Source organism: Sphaeramia orbicularis, chromosome 12 (assembly GCF_902148855.1).
Source record: "Sphaeramia orbicularis chromosome 12, fSphaOr1.1, whole genome shotgun sequence".
NCBI classification, from domain to species: Eukaryota; Metazoa; Chordata; class Actinopteri; order Kurtiformes; family Apogonidae; genus Sphaeramia; species Sphaeramia orbicularis.
The window spans coordinates 77,222,989-77,247,788 of NC_043968.1; the positions used below are offsets into that span (position 1 = coordinate 77,222,989).

The 24,800-nt window shown below is 39.8% G+C and overlaps 1 protein-coding gene across 1 annotated transcript in view; it reads left to right on the top strand.

The window, feature by feature from the left end:
* unc5cb (unc-5 netrin receptor Cb) overlaps positions 1 to 24,800 on the top strand; it is a 419,315-nt gene that overhangs the window by 379,066 nt on the left and 15,449 nt on the right. Inside the window, exons 10-13 of the mRNA XM_030151091.1 lie at positions 7,725 to 8,087; positions 16,864 to 16,951; positions 17,132 to 17,303; positions 24,680 to 24,800. The exon at positions 24,680 to 24,800 is cut by the window's right edge and continues 113 nt beyond it. Of these exons, the coding sequence (XP_030006951.1) occupies positions 7,725 to 8,087; positions 16,864 to 16,951; positions 17,132 to 17,303; positions 24,680 to 24,800 (744 nt within the window). The remainder of the gene's footprint in view (positions 1 to 7,724; positions 8,088 to 16,863; positions 16,952 to 17,131; positions 17,304 to 24,679) is intronic.

Below are 24,800 nucleotides of genomic sequence, written 5' to 3' on the forward strand. Positions count from 1 at the left end.
TTAGCGCTCATCCAGGTTTTAATGTCACGGACACAGGAACTTAGTTTATCTACTTGTCTGGTCTGATCAGGTTTAATCGATAAATACAGTTGTGTATCATCTGCGTAACAGTGAAACTTAATGCCATGTTTTCTAATAATGTTACCTAAAGGCAGCATGTATAGTGTAAACAAAATGGGCCCGAGGACCGACCCTTGTGGCACGCCGCAACTAACTCTGGAATATGTTGATGATTGTTGGTTTACATTAACAAACTGGTACCTATTAGATAAATAGGATTTAAACCAGCAGAGGGCTGCTCCTCTAATGCCTATGTCCCATTCTAATCTCTGCAGTAAGATACTGTGGTCGATAGTGTCAAAAGCTGCACTCAGGTCCAATAAGACCAGGATCGAGACCAAACCATCGTCAGCAGCTAATAACAAGTCATTGGTTACTTTGACTAATGCGGTTTCAGTGCTATGATGAGCACGAAAGCCAGACTGGAAGTGTTCAAATAAACTATTGTCCTGTAAATGCTGACACAGCTGTTTAACTACCACTCTTTCAAGAACTTTTGAGAGGAAGGGTAAATTAGATATAGGTCTGTAACTGACCAGGAGGTCAGGATCTAGAGTAGGTTTTTTCAGAAGTGGTTTAATAACTGCAAATTTAAAAGATTGTGGCACGTAGCCAGTAACTAGTGAGGTATTAATTATAGTTAGAATTGTGTCAATAGTTAGGGGCAGAGTCTGTTTAAAAAGTTTGGTTGGGATTGGGTCTAAGAGGCAGGTCGATGGTTTGGAGGACATAATGATAGATGCTACATCAGCTCCATCTACAGTAGTGAAATTATCTAACATTGTAGGGGGGTTTAGAAGAGATTCTTGGTTAGTAGCCTGTGCTTTGTCAGACCTAATATTTGGAAGTAGTTCATCTATTTTGTTCCTAATAGTTGAGATTTTATCGTTAAAGAATTGTAGGAAGTCATCACAGCTGAGAGTAAGTGGGATAGAGGGTTCTACTGAACTGTGACTGTTTGTCAGCCTGGCAACAGTGCTGAACAGGAATCTAGGGTTATTCTTGTTTTTCTCGATTAAGGATGAGTAGTAACTAGTTTTAGCCTTACGCAGGGCCTGCTTATAGGCCAATAAGCTGTTTTTCCAGGCACTAAAAGAATGCTCTGAGCTGGAACGGCGCCATAGCCTCTCTAATTTACGTGCTGCTTGTTTAAAGGAACGTGTTTCGGCATTATGTATGAAAGTGGTCTGGGTCAGATCAGATTTAGGACCACATATGAAAGTGGTCTGGCTGAGATTTAGGACCGCATATGAAAGTGGTCTGGGTCAGATTTAGGACCACGTATGAAAGTGGTCTGGGTCAGATTTCGGACCACGTATGAAAGTGGTCTGGGTCAGATTTAGGACCACATATGAACATGGTCTGGGTCAGATTTAGGACCACGTATGAAAGTGGTCTGGGTCAGATCAGATTTAGGACCACATATGAAAGTGGTCTGGCTCAGGTTTAGGACCGCATATGAAAGTGGTCTGAGTCAGATTTAGGACCACGTATGAAAGTGGTCTGGGTCAGATCAGATTTAGGACCACGTATGAAAGTGGTCTGGGTCAGATTTAGGACCACATATGAAAGTGGTCTGGGTCAGATCAGATTTAGGACCGCATATGAAAGTGGTCTGAGTCAGATTTAGGACCATGTATGAAAGTGGTCTGGGTCAGATCAGATTTAGGACCACGTATGAAAGTGGTCTGGGTCAGATTTAGGACCGCATATGAAAGTGGTCTGGGTCAGGGTTAGGACCATGTATGAAAGTGGTCTGGGTCAGATCAGATTTAGGACCACATATGAAAGTGGTCTGGGTCAGATTTAGGACCACGTATGAAAGTGGTCTGGGTCAGATTTAGGACCACATATGAACATGGTCTGGGTCAGATTTAGGACCACATATGAAAGTGGTCTGGGTCAGATTTAGGACCACATATGAAATTGGTCTGGGTCAGATCAGATTTAGGACCACATATGAAAGTGGTCTGAGTCAGATTTAGGACCACGTATGAAAGTGGTCTGGGTCAGATCAGTTTTAGGACCACGTATGAAAGTGGTCTGGGTCAGATTTAGGACCACGTATGAAAGTGGTCTGGGTCAGATTTAGGACCACATATGAACATGGTCTGGGTCAGATTTAGGACCACATATGAAAGTGGTCTGGGTCAGATTTAGGACCACATATGAAAGTGGTCTGGGTCAGATCAGATTTAGGACCACATATGAAAGTGGTCTGAGTCAGATTTAGGACCACGTATGAAAGTGGTCTGGGTCAGATCAGATTTAGGACCACGTATGAAAGTGGTCTGGCTCAGATTTAGGACCGCATATGAAAGTGGTCTGAGTCAGATTTAGGACCATGTATGAAAGTGGTCTGGGTCAGATCAGATTTCGGACCACGTATGAAAGTGGTCTGGGTCAGAGTTAGGACCGCATATGAAAGTGGTCTGGGTCAGATTTAGGACCACATATGAAAGTGGTCTGGGTCAGATCAGATTTAGGACCACATATGAAAGTGGTCTGAGTCAGATTTAGGACCACGTATGAAAGTGGTCTGGGTCAGATCAGATTTAGGACCACGTATGAAAGTGGTCTGGGTCAGATTTAGGACCGCATATGAAAGTGGTCTGGGTCAGATTTAGGACCATGTATGAAAGTGGTCTGGGTCAGATCAGATTTAGGACCACATATGAAAGTGGTCTGGGTCAGATTTAGGACCACGTATGAAAGTGGTCTGGGTCAGATTTAGGACCGCATATGAACATGGTCTGGGTCAGATTTAGGACCACGTATGAAAGTGGTCTGGGTCAGATTTAGGACCACATATGAACATGGTCTGGGTCAGATTTAGGACCACATATGAACATGGTCTGGGTCAGATTTAGGACCACATATGAATGTGGTCTGGGTCAGATTAGTGCTGTTCAAACTGTCTTTAATAGATCGGATACAGGTCACATATGGACGCAAACATCGGATTTGGGCCACATTTGTTTGCAGTCTGAACAGAGGCTAACAGACTAACAGGAAGTGTATTTGTCGAATTCTGCACTAGAAAAAATCTAAATCTGACCAAGTGTATTTTTTCTCATTTCTAGTCCAAATATCTCATCGCACTTAAAATAAGACAGAATCACCTAAAGAGGAACTTTTCAATGAGATATAAGAACTGATTTTCAGAGAACAGATCTGGAAAATCTGATTTCAAGAAATCTTACCAAGACAATTTTCATTTGTTCCACTGGCAGATTATTTTTGCTTAATTCTTTTTTTTTTTTTTTTTGGCTTAATTCAATTTTTTTTTTTTTTTTGCGTAATTTAAGATTTTTTTTTTTTTTTTTTTGCTTAATTCAAGATTTTTTTTTTTTGCTTAATTCAACTTTTTTTTTTGCTTAATTCAAGATTTTTTTAAAAATTCTTTTTTATTTTTTTTTTGCGTCATTCAAGATTTTTTTGGCTTAATTTGAGATTTTGTTTGCTTAATTCAGGATTTTTGAAAAATACACTTGGTAAGAGTTAGATTTTGTTCCAGTGTTGGACCTCAGATTGTTGACTCACTGTCCTCACTGGAACTGTTGCTGTCACTGTCTTGTAATATGTGCACAAATTACCAAAAATAGTCACTTGCCTGATAAAAGGTTAAGCACAAAAACTCTGTGCCCTTTCAACTGTAGTGTCATACGTTTAATTTTGTCTCTTATTCGCCTAACAGTGAAATGAGTGGATGTTTTTATCTTAAATCAAGTCAGTCAACAATCTGAGGTCCACCACTGGAAAAAATCTAAATCTTACCAAGTGTATTTTTCTCATTTCTGGTCCAAATATCTCATCACACTTAAAATAAGACAGAATCACCTAAAGAGAAACTTTTCAGTGAGATATAAGAACTGATTTTTAGACCATAGATCTCGAAAATCTGATTTTAAGAAATCTTACCAAGATAATTTTCACTTGTTGCGTTGGCAGATTTTTTTTTTTTTTTTTTGCTTAATTCAAGATTTTTTTTTTTTTTTCTTTAATTCAAGCAAAAAAATCTGCCAATGAAGCAAGTGAAAATTATCTCGGTAAGATTTCTCGAAATCAGATTTTCTAGATCTATTGTCTATAAATCAGTTCTTATATCTCACTGAAAAGTTCCTCTTTAGGTGATTCTGTCTTATTTCATGTGTGATGAGATATTTGGACTAGAAATGAGAAAAATACACTTGGTAAGATTTAGATTTTTTCCAGTGTGACGTACAGAAGCTAATTATAAGCTATTCATTAGTGTTGCTCTTGTTGTCATTGTGGGAATTTGAAATGATTTGCCATTTTCTTCATAAGTCTGGAAGCATTACAACAGTGTAACTTATTACTAAACCTTTGTCAAAGTAATATCTTGTGTACAGGAGATGGACTAATTCAGGATTGGTATCAGCAGAAACTGGTATCAGTAGTGGTCTGGGATTAATATTAGACTCCTAAAGTGTAAACACTGACTCTGGGGGAAAATAATTATCCAAAAGATTTTTTAAAAACAAACCTGTTCCTTGGGCGGATTTTTCTCTGTTTCAGCTTTCATACAGCATTATTTCTAAAAGACAGGTAGCTACTAAAGAAACAAAAGTTAGTCTTTTTGAAACTTTTGGAACTTCCACTGAATTATCCTTTACTATCTAAGAGTTGTGGAAAACCCAGCGGACTTCGGAGGCAAAGCTGGAGCTGGAGGACAAAGAGCTGCTGCTGCCCTTTCTCCACCCACTCAGTCCAGCGCTCCAACATTCATCCTTGTACCTACTGGGTAAACACAGTGTTAGTGATGCCATCTGCTACTCATGAATCACAGCTGCGCCTTTAACTTCTCTGACTGACTAATGTTTCTAGGTGGAGAAGTGGACTTCCCTAATGAGCAAAAAACAAATGAGTAAAGTCAGAGAGCAGTCCAGCTGATAGCTGCCAACACTTCATTTCCTATGACGGTATATAAGGGCCAAACAGGAAAAAAAAAACACTCACTATGAGAATAAAGCCAAAATATTATAAGAATAAAGTCGTAGTTAAAGCTATACCGTATGATGTGGCATTTTTACACTTTTCTTTTGTCATCTTAAAATGCTCCTAATAAGTGTGTGTCAAACTAAAATGTAAAAGAAATCCACCAGGTTTTGAAACTCAAAAATGTTTAATTCTCATATAGTTCTGATAAAAGTCTGACCAATCATTTTATTCGGTCCGAATGAAATAACTGGCCGAACCTGGCTGAGCCTCCTGTCAATCATCCATTACGGCTGTTCAGCATCCGATCCATTATCGCGCTCCGCATCTGATATGTGTCCCTCTGAATCTGACGCTTCACTCACGCTGCTCCTCCTGTCACTGACCACAGTCCACTGTCTAGGATGTGTTTGGATAAAACTCAAATGCACATGTGGAAGGAAAAAAACGGATTTATTAACATAAACAACAACCAAGGGGAACAAACAGGAGTCTGATGAATGAAGGATGGAGATAAAAGTCCGGAAGTCAGCTGTACTGGACAGACAGGTCTGCAGGAAGCTCAGCTTTTATGACCGCAGTACTGATTCAGGTACATGTACTTGGTGTCACACAATGTAGGATTATGTAAGATGATAACTGTATGGACTATGAAACCTCAAATGTCCACGGAAAATTCGCGGAGGCTGCGCGTTCACAGTGCGTGTGCTGGGCACCTCATCAGCTGAAGACACTGACCCAGCGCTGCACAGACCAGACCCTTAAATTCAGGGTCTACTGATGGAACAGGGGCCGCGGCAGGTGGATGATGGATCTAAATTACTGAGGGAGGGGTCCACGGACACGCTGAAGTGGACCGAACCTCCACTTCCACCTCCGCTTCCATCACGCGCATCAGGTAAGAGGAAAGCGTCAGAGCTCAACGACACTGAGGGATTTACATGCAGTTCTATCAGGCTGCCCTCCGCGTCGAAATCCGATGCAGAAGGGGTACCCCCTGCGTCAAATAGTGCCAAACGGGGCTCTGACCATGCGTCCATTTCTGACGACTTGGGATGAGCGGGCGGGGCTTTGGAGGGAGGCGGGTTGTTCATGTTCAAACTTTTACCAAGTGCTGTGAGAAATGCCATATCGGTAGGTATAGCTTTAAAAAAAAAAAAAATGCGTAATTTAACAAAAATAATGTACTTTTATGAGATTAAAGTTGTCATATTTTTAAAAATAAATTGACAATATTGCAGTAAAATGTCATACTTATAAGTATTGTTTTTGGTTCGGTTTGTTGCCTCCACCAAGGAACGGTGGAGGTTATGTTTTCGTTAGGGTTTGTTTATTAGCAAGATAACTCAAAAAGTTATGGACGAATTGGAATGAAATTTTCAGGAAATGTTGATACTGGCACAAGGAACAAATGATTAAATTTTGGTGGTGATGAGGTGGGGGGCTGATCTGCCTTGGCGGAGGTCTGCGGTCTCTGAGTGCTTTTCTGCTTTGTTTATTTGTTTCTTTGTTAACACTAGCAGCAAAACTATTAATTGAATTCATACCACATTGGGTTTATAGATTGCCAGTGACCCAGAATAGATGTTATAAATTTTGAGAAAAGTAGGTCAAAGTCCAAGAAATCTTACCGAGATAATTTTCACATGTTCCATTGGCAGATTTTTTTTTTTTTGCTTAATTCAAGCAAAAAAAAAAAAAAAATCTGCCAATGGAACAAGTGAAAATTATCTCGGTAAGATTTCTTGAAATCAGATTTTCCAGATCTATTGTCTATAAATCAGTTCTTATATCTCAGTGAAAAGTTCCTCTTTAGGTGATTCTGTCTTATTTTAAGTGCGATGAGATATTTGGACTAGAAATGAGAAAAAATACACTTGGTCAGATTTAGATTTTTCCAGTGCAGTTGAAAGGGAACAGAGTTTTTGTGTTTAACCCTTAATCCGGTAAGTGACTATTTTTGGTAATTTCTGCGTACAATACAAGACAGTGACAGCAACAGTTCCAGTGAGGACAATGAGTCAACAATCTGAGGTCCAATGTGGTCTCCAGGGTCTGTAAGGTCCACCTGTGCATGAACAGTGAGTGGACCTGCTTTGTTCGGTTCTAAGAAGTAATGGTAATAATGTAAGGAATGAGGTTCAAGGGTCCAATCAAGTGAAAATGAACATCAACGTGAGAATGTACATTTGCACACATCATTTATCCAGTGGGCTCATTTTTTAGCAAAACATCTCTATTTTATGGACCTGTTCTCCTTTTTAAAATACCACTTACACAGTACAGAAGTTCTGAACCTTCTGCTAAGCTGCATTAAATTAACAAAATGACATGAAAAGACTAAAGAAATTAAAATTCTGAATTGTGATGCAATATTTGGACTAGAAATGAGAAAAATACACTTGGTAAGATTTAGATTTTTTCCAGTGTTTTGACACAATTCATGATATATCATGCCATAGACTAAAAAAATGTTTCTATGAAGACTTGAAATAAGTATATTCTGCTTATAATAACAATTTTAGCATTTTACAATCCTTAAATAATACTTTACTTGATAAGTGTAATTTTCATACTTCACTGGCAGATAATTGTACTTGAAATAAGATATTTTAACCCAAAAATGAGTTTAATTTCCTTATTTTTGTACAGATTTTTTTGCAGTGTGCTGCTCTTGGCTGATGTTTCTGTGTCGTCTTTTCCAGCTGATCTCCTGACGGCGCCCCCTGACCTGACCTCTGCAGCAGCCATGTACCGAGGCCCTGTTTACGCCCTCCATGACGTGGCTGACAAAATCCCTATGACCAATTCCCCTCTGCTAGACCCACTTCCCAACCTGAAAATTAAGGTGTACAACTCCTCAGGCTTAGTGACTCCACAAGACGACCTGGGAGGAGAATTTTCCTCCAAACTGTCACCCAAGTTACCGCACTGCCTCCTGGACAGCAGCGACAGCACCATGGGACGCCGCACGCAGACCCAGACCCTGCTCCGCACCAGAGACCCGTCCTGTACCGCTCTGGGCTCCTTCAGCTCCCAGGGAGGACATCTGATTGTGCCAAACTCAGGTACTGTCAAAGTCAAGTGGGAACATTTATGTGTGTTGAATGGAACCCCAGTATGTTTGTCCAGGCAAAATGAGTTGGATTCAAAGGGTATTCTGGGGTCACACTGTAGAGCAGGGGTTCAAATATGCCACCCATGGGCCAAATCCGGCCCGCCAAAGGTTCCGATTTGGCCCGCGGGATGAAAGTGCAACAACGACACTGAAGATATTAACAGTCAAGGGTGTTAGAATCATTTTAGTTCAGGTTTCGCTAACACAGGGGTTCTCAAAGTGGGGTATGTGTACCTCCAGGGGCAGTGGTGTGGTGGTTCCTGGAGAAATGGGTATACTCTCAATTTTTGCCTTTTTTTTTGCGCACTTCAGCTCAAATTTGGCTAAATGTGGAACCTGAACCAAAATGAGTTTGACCCCCCCACACCCATTGTAAACGGGTTATGCCTTTTGCAACACAAAACAGTCATGTTCATTTTACTTCTGATCAGATATCATCATTCATTAGTCTGTGGATCATAGATGTTGTCATTGTCCATAGAACGGAGCCTCTTCTCCTGTTGGACTTTATTCCCTTTCATAACTTCCAAGGCTGTGAAGTGTGTATACCTGCAGACTAGAATGTTCTTTATTTTGTTACTTCACCATTGGTTTTAATTGGATGCTTGGATTGGGTGCTTGGATAAAAAAGTATATTTCAGGGGGTACTCCACTGTAAAAAGTTGAACCACTGCACAAACAGACCAGTGTGATCTCAAGTCAAGTAACATAATAACCTTTAAATAATGACAACTACAGATTTTCTTCTTGAAAAATTATGTGGAAAAAAAATAATAAATTAAAAAAAATAAATAACAGTACACTGCTTTACATTTACAAAGTATCCTTTCACAATAAAATGCAAATAAATACATAAATAAAAACAAATTCAACAACCTAAAGTATGCGATTTTGACAATATTCTGCCTGTTATTAAATATTTTATGTATTTGTAGATCCACTGTGATCTGTACGTTTTGTTAATAATAAGCTGAGACGTAATATTGTAGAGATTGCTCTTATTTTAGTTCCAAACTCCAAAAGTTTTGATGATATTCTGCCTGTTACCAAATATTTGTGTAACATTGTGTGCAATGTACATGTATGAATACTAAGTTGAGGCAGAATATTGTTAAAATTGCACTCATTTTTCTAATGAAATGTAATTTTTTTCAGGTTATTCGTATCTTTTTTGTAAAATGTAAATATTTGTGTAATTTAATGGGGGGGGTTGTACTAAAACAAAGAGGATTTGTCATTATTTATAGTTTGTTATTATTTTAGTGGTTCAGCCCACTTGAGCCCAAATTTGGCTAAATGTGGCCCCTGAACCAAAATGAGTTTGACCCCCCGCTGTAAACGGGCTCTGTCTTTTCCAATACAAAACAGTCATGTTGTTCATTTTACTTCTTTTAAGATATCATTATAATTCATTAGTCTGTGGATCATAGATGTTGTCATTGTCCATAGAACGGAGCCTCTTCTCCTGTTGGACTTTATTCCCTTTCATAACTTCCAAGGCTGTGAAGTGTTTATACCTGCAGACTAGAATGTTCTGTATTTTGTTACTTCACCATTGGTTTTAATTTAGTTTTTCTTTTCTAAACTGAACTGTTACTAAGGTACCAAGTTTGCCTGATAACTCTCCGGCTTTGAAAAAGAAGACACCATTTGCATCTTTTGTGCCATTCCATGAATCTCTGTCAGATTTGAAGTGCTTCATTCTCATCTCACGCCTTCACCTTCAGTTGAAGTTTTTGTTTTTTACATAACACTTCTTGTGTTTTGTGTGATCCTGCCGACAGATAAGTGGATGAACGCTGAAACCTCACATCCCTTATAGAGGTTATAGATATTTAACTGAAGTAGGAATAAACAGGATCTGATTCTTAAACTCCAGTCAAAACTGCTCTCTGATCTTAAAACTTCTCCTTTTGTTGTTTCTTTTTCTTTCTTTTTTTTTGTGATTGCACCTGCTTATTTTCATGCACTCGGTGGGTTTCATTTGTTTCATTAGTTGCATTTATTTCATATCATTGGCTTCCAGGTGTTTCATTAGCCTGTTCTTCACATCAGCACTTAGTGTTTCTTGTTTATATGAGATCATCAGAAATATGCATTGGCGTGCGTTTTCATGTGCACATATTCCAAAGTGTAGATGCTGGCATGAGGAGCAGGTCATCGATCAACTCCTCTCACTGGTGCCAGAGCCACTTCATTCAGTAACGATAGGCTGGCACTGATGCTGTTTGTCAAGAACATACTCTTTGGCGTACTCTCATAATATCTGCACATAAGACATCCATAAAGTAACGACCTTGAGTGTGAGATTTAACATTGATGTTCAGTCTGAAGAACTGAAGTAAATGGACTCAAGTGTGAACATGTACTTTGTTTTTGCTTTGCAGATAAGTAATGAACACGTGTGTTTGCTTCTGATCTTATGAGAGGGATGTTAAGCTTTGTTAAAGCTCAGCAAAACTGTGGACGTCCATGGAATTAAATATCAGTATCGTGTTTACCCCGTGGTTCCCCATAGGTTCTAGATCCTCTGATGCAGTTCAGTCCTTTACTTTCTTCACTGTCAATAACCTCTCAGCTGACATGTCTGTTTCTGCACAGGAAATCTGACACCACAACAATGAGGCCCTATTGTTTATCTGTTCCTAGGTAACCCACTTCAGTGATGATTCTATGATTCTGGGCATAGAGACATGATTGTAAGGCTATTGTATTCCAAAATTACTAATATCTCCCAAAATGTTGGTCCGATCAACTTGTCGTTTTCACTAGTCTGTTCATTGACCAAGTACGCCTAAGTATGACAAACTACAGCAGTCAGCTGTGTACGAAGTTAGTGCGATACCTGAGACACACACACAAAGTCCACTTCCCTTTTGTAATATAGACTAGTGCGTTGACCCGTGGGGATCCATGGGTTCTAGATCCTTTGATCCAGTTCAGTCCTTTCCTTTCTTCACTGTCATTTTCAGTTGAATAACCTCTCAGCTGACATGTCTGTTTCTGCACAGGAAATCTGATACCATGGCAACAAGGCCCTATTGTTTATCTGTTGCTAGGTAACCCACTTCAGTGATGATTCTATGATTCTGGGCATAGAGACGTGATTGTAAGGCTATTGTATTCCAAAATTACTAATACTAGCAGCATTGTACCCGTGGTGCCATTGTACGATAGCATGAGAGGCTGAAATCGCTCAGCATACCTCACAACATTTGAATACAGACATAAAATTGTGCCTAGTAGATAGTCAGGTAATGTTTCTATTCATTTGGCGAGTTTGGCGGCGATCGGGCGTGTGAAGGCTGAGGAAAATCTGTACAAACGCCCACCTGTGCTGCAACATCAATCGGATGGATGGACACAGAACGTGCATTATATAGTAGGATCTCCCAGAATAGTGGTCCGATCAACTTGTCGTTTTCACTAGTCTGTTCATTGACCAAGTACGCCTAAGTATGACAAACTACAGCAGTCAGCTGTGTACGAAGTTAGTGGGATGCCCGGGACACACACACAAAGTCCACTTCCCTTTTATAATATAGACTAGTGTGTTGACCCGTGGGGATCCATGGGTTCTAGATCCTCTGATCCAGTTCAGTCCTTTACTTTCTTCATGGTCATTTTCAGTTGAATAACCTCTCAGCTGACATGTCTGTTTCTGCACAGGAAATCTGACACCATAACAATGAGGCCCTATTGTTTATCTGTTCCTAGGTAACCCACTTCAGTGATGATTCTGATTCTGGGCATAGAGACATGATTGTAAGGCTATTGTATTCCAAAATTACTAATACTAGCAGCATTGTACCCGTGGTGCCATTGTACGATAGCATGAGAGGCTGAAATCGCTCAGCATACCTCACAACATTTGAATACAGACATAAAATTGTGCCTAGTAGATAGTCAGGTAATGTTTCTATTCATTTGGCGAGTTTGGCGGCGATCGGGCGTGTGAAGGCTGAGGAAAATCTGTACAAACGCCCTCCTGTGCTGCAACATCAATCGGATGGATGGACACAGAACGTGCATTATATAGTAGGATCTCCCAGAATATTGGTCCGATCAACTTGTCGTTTTCACTAGTCTGTTCATTGACCAAGTACGCCTAAGTATGACAAACTACAGCAGTCAGCTGTGTACGAAGTTAGTGCGATACCTGAGACACACACACAAAGTCCACTTCCCTTTTGTAATATAGACTAGTGCGTTGACCCGTGGGGATCCATGGGTTCTAGATCCTTTGATCCAGTTCAGTCCTTTCCTTTCTTCACTGTCATTTTCAGTTGAATAACCTCTCAGCTGACATGTCTGTTTCTGCACAGGAAATCTGATACCATGGCAACAAGGCCCTATTGTTTATCTGTTGCTAGGTAACCCACTTCAGTGAGGATTCTGATTCTGGGCATAGAGACATGATTGTAAGGCTATTGTATTCCAAAATTACTAATACTAGCAGCATTGTACCCGTGGTGCCATTGTACGATAGCATGAGAGGCTAAAATCGCTCAGCATACCTCACAACATTTGAATACAGACATAAAATTGTGCCTAGTAGATAGTCAGGTAATGTTTCTATTCATTTGGCGAGTTTGGCGGCGATCGGGCGTGTGAAGGCTGAGGAAAATCTGTACAAACGCCCACCTGTGCTGCAACATCAATCGGATGGATGGACACAGAACGTGCATTATATAGTAGGATCTCCCAGAATATTGGTCCGATCAACTTGTCGTTTTCACTAGTCTGTTCATTGACCAAGTACGCCTAAATATGACAAACTACAGCAGTCAGCTGTGTACAAAGTTAGTGGGATGCCCGAGTATGGAAGTAAATCTGTCTCATCAGATTTTGAATTATAAAAGCCATTGAATTTCTAGCACTGAATTTTTTTTTGCACTGAAATTAAGTAACTGAATTTTTTGTCTGTGAATTCAACTATGTTCATAAATTTAGAATAAAAAAAAAATTCAGACGCAAAAATTCAGATGCGAGAAATTCAGATGCAAAAAATTCAGCGGCAAAAAATTCAGATGCAAAAAATTCAGATCACACATCCGTGCTGACTGTCTTCCTGAATTGGCATCACATGACCAACCTAACGTAACTCGATTGGCTGGCTGTCGGTTTGACTTGACATAGAATCGATTGCTTATCCTTGGTGTCCCAGATGTGTGATCTGAATTTTTTGCATCTGAATTTTTTTTTATTCTAAATTTCTGAACATAGTTAAATTGAGAGACAACAAAAATTCAGATACTTAATTTCAGTGCAAAAAAATTCACTGCTAGAAATTCAATGGCTTTTATAATTCAAAATCTGATGAGACAGATATACTTCCATACCCGAGACACACACACACAGAGTCCACCTCCCTTTTATAATATAGACTAGCGCGTTCATGGGTTCTAGATCCTCTGATTCAGTTCAGTCCTTTCCTTTCTTACCTTTCTTGGCAAATTCCACTGTCATTTTCAGTTGAATAACCTCTCGGCTGACATGTCTGTTTCTGCACATGAAATCTGACACCATGGCAACGAGGCCCTATTGTTTATCTGTTGCTAGGTAACCCACTTGAATGATGATTCTGTGATCCTGGGCATAGAGACGTGACTGGCCACTCGGAGGCCATTGTATTCCAAAATTACTAATATCTCCTAAAATATTGGTCCTATCACCTTGCCGTTTTCACTAGCCTGTTCATTGATCCGGTATGTCTAAATATGCCAAAGTGCAGCAGTCAGCTCTGTACGGAGTTAGTGTGATGCCTGAGACACACACACAGAGTCCACTTCTCTTTTATAATATAGGAAGTTTAATAATGTGTGTAAATATGATTTATGATCTTAATATAGGAGATCAGAGCTGCTTCTGTTGTAGCCTACAACCCCTACCAGGATTAAATTTTACACACACATTACTTTGAAAAATGATATGCTATGTCATATGGATCCTATCATCCCATTAACAGGACACAGTCCAGGGTGAGCGGATGATGGATAGCAGAGGTGTGTTGAGTAGAAAGACTGAAGTAGTAGGTGTACTGTTTCAGACAGCTTACATTTACTCTGCTGTCCTCACTTCAAACACATGTGGGCTGTTCGTAACATGCCACAAATGCGTGTTGGCAGGCGTAAAGGATACTGTGACGTCTCAAATTTCTTAAGTTTTTTTCGTTTTGATTCCTGTAAAAATGTTCTCAGCTGCAGGTTGTGCTTAGCCACCTCATCATATTACACAGTCAGAAAAGAGCACATTTGATATTTGATCTGTTTGTGTGTCTGGGTAATGAAATATTTTGTGGCGCTGTCAGTGTGGCGGTTTGGTATTTTGCATCTTAAAATGCATTTCCTCGTCTCTTTGAAGCTTTGCTGTGAGGGAGAGTGGCAGTGTGGAAGACGTCCCTGTGGCAGTTGCAATTGCCTCGCTAGCTAGCAACAGAAGCTGTCTGTCACCTTTTGAAAAGTTCAGTACAAGGACATGGGAAATCAATGAGCTATCTGAGAAACCCCCGAGAGAGAGAGAGAGAGAGAGAGAGAGAGAGAGTGAATGCAGGGGGTCGGCTCCTAAAAACTACGTTGGACAGAACATCATATCAAATCAATCTTAGATGGAAAATGTAAATCATGCTGGCTTCAGCAATATGAGAATGCTATGAAGAGTAGAGGGATCATTGATTTTAGAAATGAAATGTCACATCATTTCCGATGCTATAGGAGACGCAGAAGTGCCGTAGCTTTTCTGTTTGTGACTGTTGGAAACTGTCATTATTGCTGCACATGTCAAAAGAAAAGAATTATGGCTTTATCTTGGGTTGTAACTACTTTTGACTGGTACTTCAGATACCTTCAACAGGATAAATATTTATATTTTTTTAGCTCATTAGCTTACCGACTGACAGGCCATAAGCTATTGTCGTCATGCGGCGTCCAGCAGCGTCATCGTCATCTGTCGTCTGTCGTCCATTACAGAAGTTTCAATCGTCTTCTTCTCCGAAACTACAGTTCCGATTGACTTCAAACTTGGTATACAGCTTCTTTATGAAGTCAACAAAAGTTGGTGAAATTATTTGAATCCGGATCTGATTCTGGATTTGGTGCCACTTTGAAAAATTTCCCCAATTAAAAGAGACAGGAAGTGGATCGATGCAATAACTCAGTAAAAATATAAGTGATATCCAGTGTAAATTTCTACGGTACAGCCCTGATGGGGAGATGACCAAAACATAATGTCCACATGCTGATCAGGATCTTCTTCTGGATCTGGGAACTTATGGAAAATTTTAACATGGGCTCTTATGGGGAAAAAATTTCAATCGTCTTATTCTCCCAAACTCCAGTTCTGATTGACTTCAAACTTAGTATACAGCTTCTTTAGGATGATGTCAACACAAGGTATTGAAAGTATTTCGATCCAGATCAGATTCTGGATTTGGTGTGACTTTGAAAAATTTTCCCATTATAACAGGAAGCGGATTGATCCAATAAATCAGTATCAATGATATCAAGTTGGAATTTGAATTTTTACAGATCTGATTGGAATATGACCAAAACATGGGCTATTTCTGTAATATAATAAATACACAGAACTGGGTGATAATAAAGGGCATCTGGATACATTTCCCAAAGCTTTTAATTTGGCCGGTAAGCTACAGGGCCATTGGTCCTATTTTTTAATATAGTGCTGAGTAATAAAACAATGTGGCAGTCAGGGAGGGGGCAGCATTTTGTGCAAAGATTACATTTAGTCTCAGTTAACATGGAAGAAGACCTGGGGGTGTGGTCCATAACTAATGTAACTAACGCTGGCATGAAACAAAAGTGAAACTTTACATTCTTTCAACATCCAACTCCTGGGTTCTGTTCCTCTATTATACAGCGTGTGTGTGGGAGACAGACAGACAGAGCAGGTGTAAGTGTTTGAGAAATACCCTAGTTCATAGGGGCCAAACAACGTTCCTCTTATCTTCTGTTTCCGCATTGTTGTCTTTCACTGGGACCTGATGTGATCCCAAACTGGACTGTAATGATGGAGGAGGGTCTTCAGTCTCTTCCTTCCAGGTTGACATCATATTTGTTTTTTGTTTTTTTTTTAACCTTATGGCCGCCGCTATTTCATATTTCGGGTCAATGTGCGCTCCTTCAATATGTCCGTGTGGAACTTGCGTGGATTTAAAGTTCCACATCGAACAATGTCTTTCGTTCCTTTTTCTTTTTCTCAACGTACTGTGCCGTTTCAGTACAGCTGTGTACCAAACCGAACAGGTGCGTACCAAAACAGTTGGGTTCAGTATGTGTACTGTTACAGGCCTTATATATATACATATATATATATATACATATATATATATATATGTGTGTGTGTGTGTTAAAGGGTTATTCTGCTGTTATGTTATTTAGATCATATTGGTCCGTATGTGGAATCTGAACTAAAATGAGTTTGACACCTTTGATTGTTAATATCTTTGGTGTAATCTTTGCGCTAGATTGGAATTTTTGGAAGGCCTGTTTTGGTCCCTGGGCCACATGTTTGACACCCCTGGTTTATATAATTCAAATACTATGTACATACAAACTGCTCGGCCTCCGTTTGCCCTCATTTCTTTGGTTTGTAATCACTAGTGAACGGGGCACTGACCCTACAGCAATAAATGTAAAAACTAAACGTCTTTTTCCCATTTGTGATTCTTGCTCATTTGTGTCTTGTATGTGTTGTTTTGTGCTCTCCAGGGGTGAGTCTGCTAATTCCAGCTGGGGCCATTCCTCAGGGCAGAGTCTATGAAATGTATGTGACGGTTCAGAGGAAGGACAACATGAGGTAGGCAGAGGCTCCTGCCTTTATCAACAGCCCAGAGCGATGTTTACCCCTGTCACATCAGCATGTCACACATACACAGAGCGCTGTCACACTGCAGCTAAACAGCACGCGTGTGTGTGTGTGTGTGTGTGTGTGTGTGTGTGTGTGTGTGTGTGTGTGTGCTTCTCCGTACACCTCCAGGCCTTCGACGGATGATGGACAAACAGTGCTTAGCCCTGTGGTGAGCTGCGGGCCCCCCGGGGCCTTGTTGACCCGGCCCGTCATCATCACCATGCACCACTGTGCTGTATCCGACGGCCAGCAGGATTGGCTAATCCAGCTGAAGAGCCAGTCACAACAGAACCAGTGGGAGGTGAGACACAAATGTAGAGTGAGTTAAGTGTGTTTTTGACTGTGGGCCTTCTGTGCACCAGAAAACCCAGATTCAAACTGGCACATTTTTTTATTATTATTATTATGCTTCAGCGTGTAGGTTGTCATGTAACTTTGAGATCATGTAAAGCTATCACTGTTCTAAACCCTACTCCTCACCGTACCCTCATTTTTGGACAGCCAGTTTCAGTCCACTGAAGGGGTTGTTTTGTGACGCCAGGCGACGTCTTTTTTTCGGACGTCTAACGAACATCTAATGTTGAAGACACTTTTTGAGGAGCTACCCTAATGAACTGTTCAGTGACTGTCAGACTTCGCTGTATTGTTAGTGTTGGTGTAATTAACGAGGAGCCTAGTGGAGGAAGTACTGAAATAGAAGTACAAGTATCCAGCAAAATACATACTCAAGTAAAAACAGAAGTGTTACATCAACAATTTTACTTAAGTATATGTGCTAAGTACTTACTTTTACATTTTTAAAATTTGTGTAAAACATATTTATTGTTTTTTCATTCAAACAAAATCATTAAACACCGTGAACATCTTGAACATGGCAGAGAAGAAATAGATAACAATAACGTGTGTGTATATATATATATATATATATATATATATATATATATATATATATGTTTTTTTTGTTTGTTTTTTTAAACAAAATGAAAATAAATACAATAAAACCTCAAAAACATGGATGTAGATTCTCTGTTTTTAAAAGGACTGAAAAAGAGGAGCATGTCCTGTAAAAACGAAGCCATAAAATGTCATAGGGTAAATAGATTCCATCGGAGGGGTGAAAGGGCTCAACTCCTCATGTTCTGTTTGTGCAGCTCAGCGCAGAGGAAACCTGTGACAGTGAAGAACAGGCTGGGACGGTGTTCCCCCCAGACTGTTGTGTTGTACCTTTAGAAACGCCCAGTTTGTTTATGGGTGCACATGTTTGTGTGTGTTTTTCAGAAGCGCTGTGCCCACAGGCACCATCATTAACGGTGCTGATGATGATAAGTTGGTTGCTGAGGGCAGCAGTGTGAACATTTTCTGCCTTTCCACTTTTTTCTCCTTTACTTGCTCCGTTTCTTGGTCTCGCACTCGGTTTACAAGGTATACACAGTCTGATGGCAATATGTCATCACAGAAACATATCAGACCTTATACAAATGGTCTAGTTGTTGTTCCGTTCCTTAAAATGTCTGTGAATTCCATGTACATTCATTCAATTTCAATTCAGTTTTATTCGTAGAGCCCAATATCACAACAAGGTCTCCTCACAGGGCTTAACAGAATGTGTTGAATTGATAAAAAAACACAATGAAAACAAGTAAACGGTCAAATAATAGTCATTTATACAGCCAATTAAGCAAATGCATTAATGTCCTGGTCATCCCCCATCCTTAGACCCTCCAAAAAACTGAAAAAAAACCCAGTGGGAAAAGAGAAACCTGAGGGAGAACCACAGTGAAGGACAGATCCACTCCCATGGACGGACAGACTGTAGATGAACCAGGACTGACGGACGTCCATGTGATGATGTAGTTCCACTAAAACAAAATATTTGAGTTATTAGCTTCTGTTTCCACTTTAATGCATTCATTAAAGCAAGACAGTAGAGACCTTCTTAAAGGGAAAAGCACTGTTATTATAGAAAAAAGAAATCCATCTTTCTGCAGCCGGAAGAAAATAAAGGCATGAAAGGAGTGAAATGATAATACAACACAGAACATATTTCTTTTACAGTATTGGTGCTCTGCTTACACAGGCTTTTAATGAATGATTCATTATAATGGATGAATCTGAAACAGCTGATGCTCTTGAACAGGATATTTGAGAAAATACTGAAACACAGACAGTGGTGTACACACTCATATTCAAGTCCTTAGCAACAGCCCACATCAAATATAAGCCGTCTGCTACGTCTGCTCACTAACAAACAATGGTTGAGAAGCATCAGTTTAAGGAAGTGAGCACAAATGTTCTGCTGATTTGATGAAGGAACACAAAGACCTGCAGACTGGGCCACATGTGCTGTGACACTGATACATGACTTGATTATGGCCAATAAAACTCAGTGTAGACGGAGTATTTTAAGGAAGAAATGACTATTGATTCTATCTCTGACCTGTCACTAATGCAGATGGTAATATCCAAGGTGATGGCAGCTTCCTTCATATGAGGTTTTCTGTCCACTGAGGGCAGCGACCACGCTGGATTTGAGGAATATTGCTTTGTATGACATGCTGTCAGAATATGTGTTCATCACTGCAGTCCAAACAGGAGAGAGGAAGAAGGAGGCTGAGAGGAAGTCATTCACACATGTGAATATAGATAGATAGATAGATAGATAGATAGATAGATAGATAGATAGATAGATAGATAGATAGATAGATAGATAGATAGATAGATAGATAGATAGATAGATAGATAGATAGATAGATAGATAGATAGATAGATAGATAGATAGATTTTTAGTGCTGGGCAGCAATTAAAATTTTGAATCGCAATTAATCGCATGGATTTCTGTGATTAATCACGATTAATTGCATAGTTATATGGGGGGGGGGGTTGCTGGCATCAACAGCGTGTATTGCCGTTAAGTGATATTTCAGACTTTAAGTACTCGGGTGATAAAAAATAATTCCACATTGCAGTGCTTCCAAACAACTGTGTCCTTCTCAACCCCACCATCTGAAGACATTTAAAATGAAAATGTCCATGGAAAAGACCGGTACTTTTCTCCATGTTTATGTCCACACCAGTTAACTTCCGGTTGTGAGTGACTGACAGGAGTCTTAAGCCCACTAATAAGTACTAATACTAATAAGCCCAATAATATGTGATGTTCAGTTGTTCAAAGCAAGCAAAGGGGGCCCTCTAGTGGTTGGAATAAGTTGCACTAACGTTTGTTTTGTCCTTGTGGTCTTCCCATAGCCAGTTCGGACATAAGAAGGAACTAACAGACATGTTTCTTTCACTCTGTTTGTGTGTAAAACATTTGCCTGTGAGTATTTTATGTTCAGTTGTTTTAAGAATGAGTAGTAAAAAATATCTCTGATGTGAACCTTTGTTGCTGAATAAAAAGACGTTGTAAATCTTAATCTGTAAATGCTAATCGTTAGCGTGTCTATGGATTTTTCCATTCAAGTTAGTATCGAGCTAGCAGTCTTTTTCCCATTCATTTAAATGTATAATGACATGTAAATGTACGAAGGCAATGAACAGAACTGAGACATATTTTGTATGTATGTTGCAGTTTTACAGTGAGTCTCAGTGGGTTTTCTTGGGAAACCTGTTGTCTATCTGCCGAGCTAATCGCTACATGCACACAAGCAGGGGCAGAAGAATATGAGTTATAATAAAACGGCATTAATGTGAGATTAAAAAAATTGTCGGCGTTATTTAATGAATGCGTTAACGTGGTAATAGCGCGTTAACTTGCCCAGCCCTTATATATATATATATATATATGTATAGATCGGCTAAAATTTCCTTAGGAGGTCAAATGAGTGGCCATTTTTGTCAAAAAAAAAAGTTGTCAGAAACGCATAGAACTGTGTTGAAATAATGCTAATCCATTTGTGCACAGACTACTGATATTATTTGACAGTGGAAGCTATATTTTCAGAAATATTGGATTTTGAATAGCACGTGTATGTGAAAACTTTTGCTGGTGGACGGATGTGACATTACCCATGATGATCTGGTCAGTACCAGTACTTTATTTGTAATAAACTTATATACTTACTATTGCTAATTCTCCTCTTATTCATAAATGTTAGTATTGTGGATCTAAAACAATAACAGCTGACACAAAAACACAAAATGTGGCAGTGGACAGATGTGACATGGTTGTTACAGATCCCATCATACTGATGCTCGGCAGCCATGTCACCGTTTACACTAATGATCCCTGTGCAAAAACTAGGATCAGAATTATTTATTGTATAGTTTATTATCATACTAAAGAGTAAATAACAATACAGAATTGTTATTTCTTGATAAAAATGCTTATTATTAGAAAACTGTTAATTTAAAAAGTGACGTGTGACATTCTTCATGTATGTATTGGCGTAACATAAGCAGGATGGATCAGCACCATACTCCATATTGCAACCTGTAAAAATAAAACGTGACATGTAGGATAGAATCTTCTAAGAAAAATTGGGGAATCTAAAAGAATAGAATATTTGTTTTTCAGGTAAACTCAGTTCAAATATAACTTGGCCATTTGTGACATGAAAATATAGCATTTATCATGATGAAATTGGACATTTTGGACCTGAAAACATAGTTCATATGACCATCAACATGTTGCGACAGAACTGAAATCCTGTAAATTTGCATAACTCGCATTTACCAACACAAAGTTCCTTTGGGGATTCACTTCTATTGATTTCTTATGCACAAAGACAGAAATAAGACCTCTAAGCAAATTTTAGCCGATGTACGTATATATACATAGTCATCACCACCCAGTGAAAATTATAATTTCCACTGGTGCCTTGAATCAGAACCTTTCCTCTGCACACATACACACTCACACACAACCACAGTGTCGTTGAGGAAACAGTGTTGTGATAATGATGAAGACAGCAGGTCATATAATGAGGAACATGTGGGGCTTTCTGCTTCAGTAACTCTCCTACAAACATTTATCATTTACGCCTCGAAAGAAGGATAGACAAACTCCCCTCTGAAAACTGCAGTCAGAAATTTGTGAATAAATGATGGCATGGGAGTGTGTATTAGTTGACATGTTTGTTTATTTGCGCCTACGCACATGTATGTTTGAAGCAGGAGCCTACTTTTCCACTGTGCGTTCCAATTATCCCCCAATAAGGAGCTCCAGTGCCTCCCCCAGGAGCAGTTAAAGAGTCTAATGATCAGCTGTAATACTGCTGTTAAACGCCCCAGCTCGCAACAAAACACTGTCATTCTTCTTCTGTTTCTCATATTAGGCTGAATTAATGCCATGCGGCTCACAGGAGTGTTTGGATTAGAGCGAGGAAGACAAAGAGACACACAGAGAGCATAAGATCAGCAGAGATCAGCAGAGGGTTAAAGATGGAAATGAGGCTGCGTAAGCCTCCTCAGACCAGACAGTGAAACCAAACACACCCTGGTATTACTCCCATTACAAGGGGCAGCTCCAAGTGGTCTGGACACACTCACGTACATGGCACCGTAGTGTCAACTGGTACGACTACAGACAATACAAGTATAATATCGAAGGGGAAGCGCCCTTTTTGGGGAATGATGACACTTTATCCACTCAAAAGGTAAAAGAATCGTTTGCTATCTCACAGTTTGATTCGATTCCAATTTTGGGGCTATGATATGATTCAAAATTGATTTTCGATTCAAAACGATTTGATTCCTACTGATTTCTGCTTCAGTCTATAGGTGTGTGAATGGGGGGGGCTTCATATCAAATACGACATTAGCCCTGATTTTCTGATGCAACAAGATGTTCTAAGCCCTCCTGTGTAATTTTTTTTTTGAAATTTTCATCCAAAACCCCCCCCCCACCCCAAAAATTACTTTTTTAACTCTGAAAATCTCAACTTTCACAGCTTCTCCACTCTTTTGTCCAGTGCAATGTATAAATATGTTCATGATGGGCCATTTAATGATCTTGTAAGTGCCATATTGTATCGTAAGAGTACTTTGTACTATGAAAAGTCTAATGTCAAGGTCATGTTGTAGGTTAAAGGTCACCAAAATGCCTAGTTTTTTTCAAAAATGCATACCATTCCGATATTTTATAAAATATGTCCTCAGTTCTCTTCCCTCTGGTTTCCTGGTAGGATCCCCCAAGGCCTTTGGCCCTTTCAACGACACATTAGAGACTAAATATTGCAACATGTACATTCCATTTGAATTTGCTGCCATTAGTGTGGTGGGAAACACTAGCACACATTTTGGCAGGAATCACTAACACTTCATTCATTTTCTGAACCCGCTTTATCCTCACTAGGGTCACAGGGGTCGCTTGGAGCCTATCCCAGCTACTTATGGGCGAAGGCGGGGTTCACCCTGGACATGTGACCAGTTCATCGCAGGGCTGAACATATAGAGACAAACAATCACACCTATGGGCAATTTAGATTAACCAATTAAACTATCAGTGAATGTGTTTGGATGGCGGGAGGAGCCAGAGTACCTGGAGAGAACCCACGCAGACATGGGGAGAACATGCAAACTCCACACAGAAAGGTCCCACCCCCATCGACTGGTGTTGGAATTGAACCCAGGACCTTCTGTCTGTGAGGCACCAGTGCTAACCACTGCATCACTGTGTCACCCAACAGGACATATACATGTAAATTGCAAAGTCATGTGAAACTACCATTTGTTATTTTTGTCATGTCTATATGGATAATACGTGGAGTAAATAGTTGTGTTTAATGTGTCCTATTGAATGGTAGTTGTTTGTGGTCAGTAGATGTGTTATGAAGAGAGAACCTGAGCTGAACATTCTGAAGAACCCACAACAGCTTAATTCCATGAAATATGCATTTTGGACCATTTGGGTGACCTTTGACCTATAATTTGACCTTGACACTACATCTTTTGTGGTGCAAAGCACTCTTAAGACATGACATGTCTCACAAAAAAAACATTTAAGGGCCCAGCATGAGCATGTTCCTACACTGTACTTAATCTAAAGTGAAGACGGTTTGAAAGTTGCCAAAAACCCCATGTTTTCAGGGTTGAAAAAGTAATTTTTGGGGGTAGGGGAGGTTTTTGGGCTTGATTTGTAATTTTTTCACATTTTTGTATTCCCAAGACGTGGGCGCATTAGAAAATCTGGGCTAAAGTTGAATCTGAAAATTTTCCTGAAATAAGACCCCCCCCGGTGTAAAGGATCCTTATGATCTACTCCAGTCTGCTTTGGAAGACAGAATGACAAATGCACAGATTCAGATGTCTTTTTCACATTTATTCAGTTTTAAACATTTATCCCTGCTTGGCAGGAGTTTGGTGAGGTACAGCACTGTGTGTTGGTTTTCCTCTGGTGTCTGACTGTGTCACCGTGTCCTTAAACTCTGGGTGATGCAGCAGACAGACTGAGCTCATCAAATACTGTTGGATGGGACGCATGTTTATTGCATTTGGTGTGTTATACGTACGCATTTTCATCCTTTCGCATGTTATTTAACACCGTTTGATGGCGTGTCAGTGGACGTTTGGGTCTTTAAGGGTTAAAGACCACAGTTCATTCAATATAGTTTCTGCCAAATCCTCCTCCCAGAGACTTTGAACTGAACTCAGTCTGAATGTATAGTCCGATCGTATATAGTATATAGTCGATCGTATCCTCCTGTGTTTGACTCATCTCTTCCATTTGTGCTCCTGCAGGATGTGGTGGTGGTAGGGGAGGAGAACTTCACCACGCCGTGCTATGTCCAAATGGATGACGAGGCCTGCCACATCCTGACAGAGACCCTGGGGACCTACTGCCTGGTGGGTCAGGTCCTCA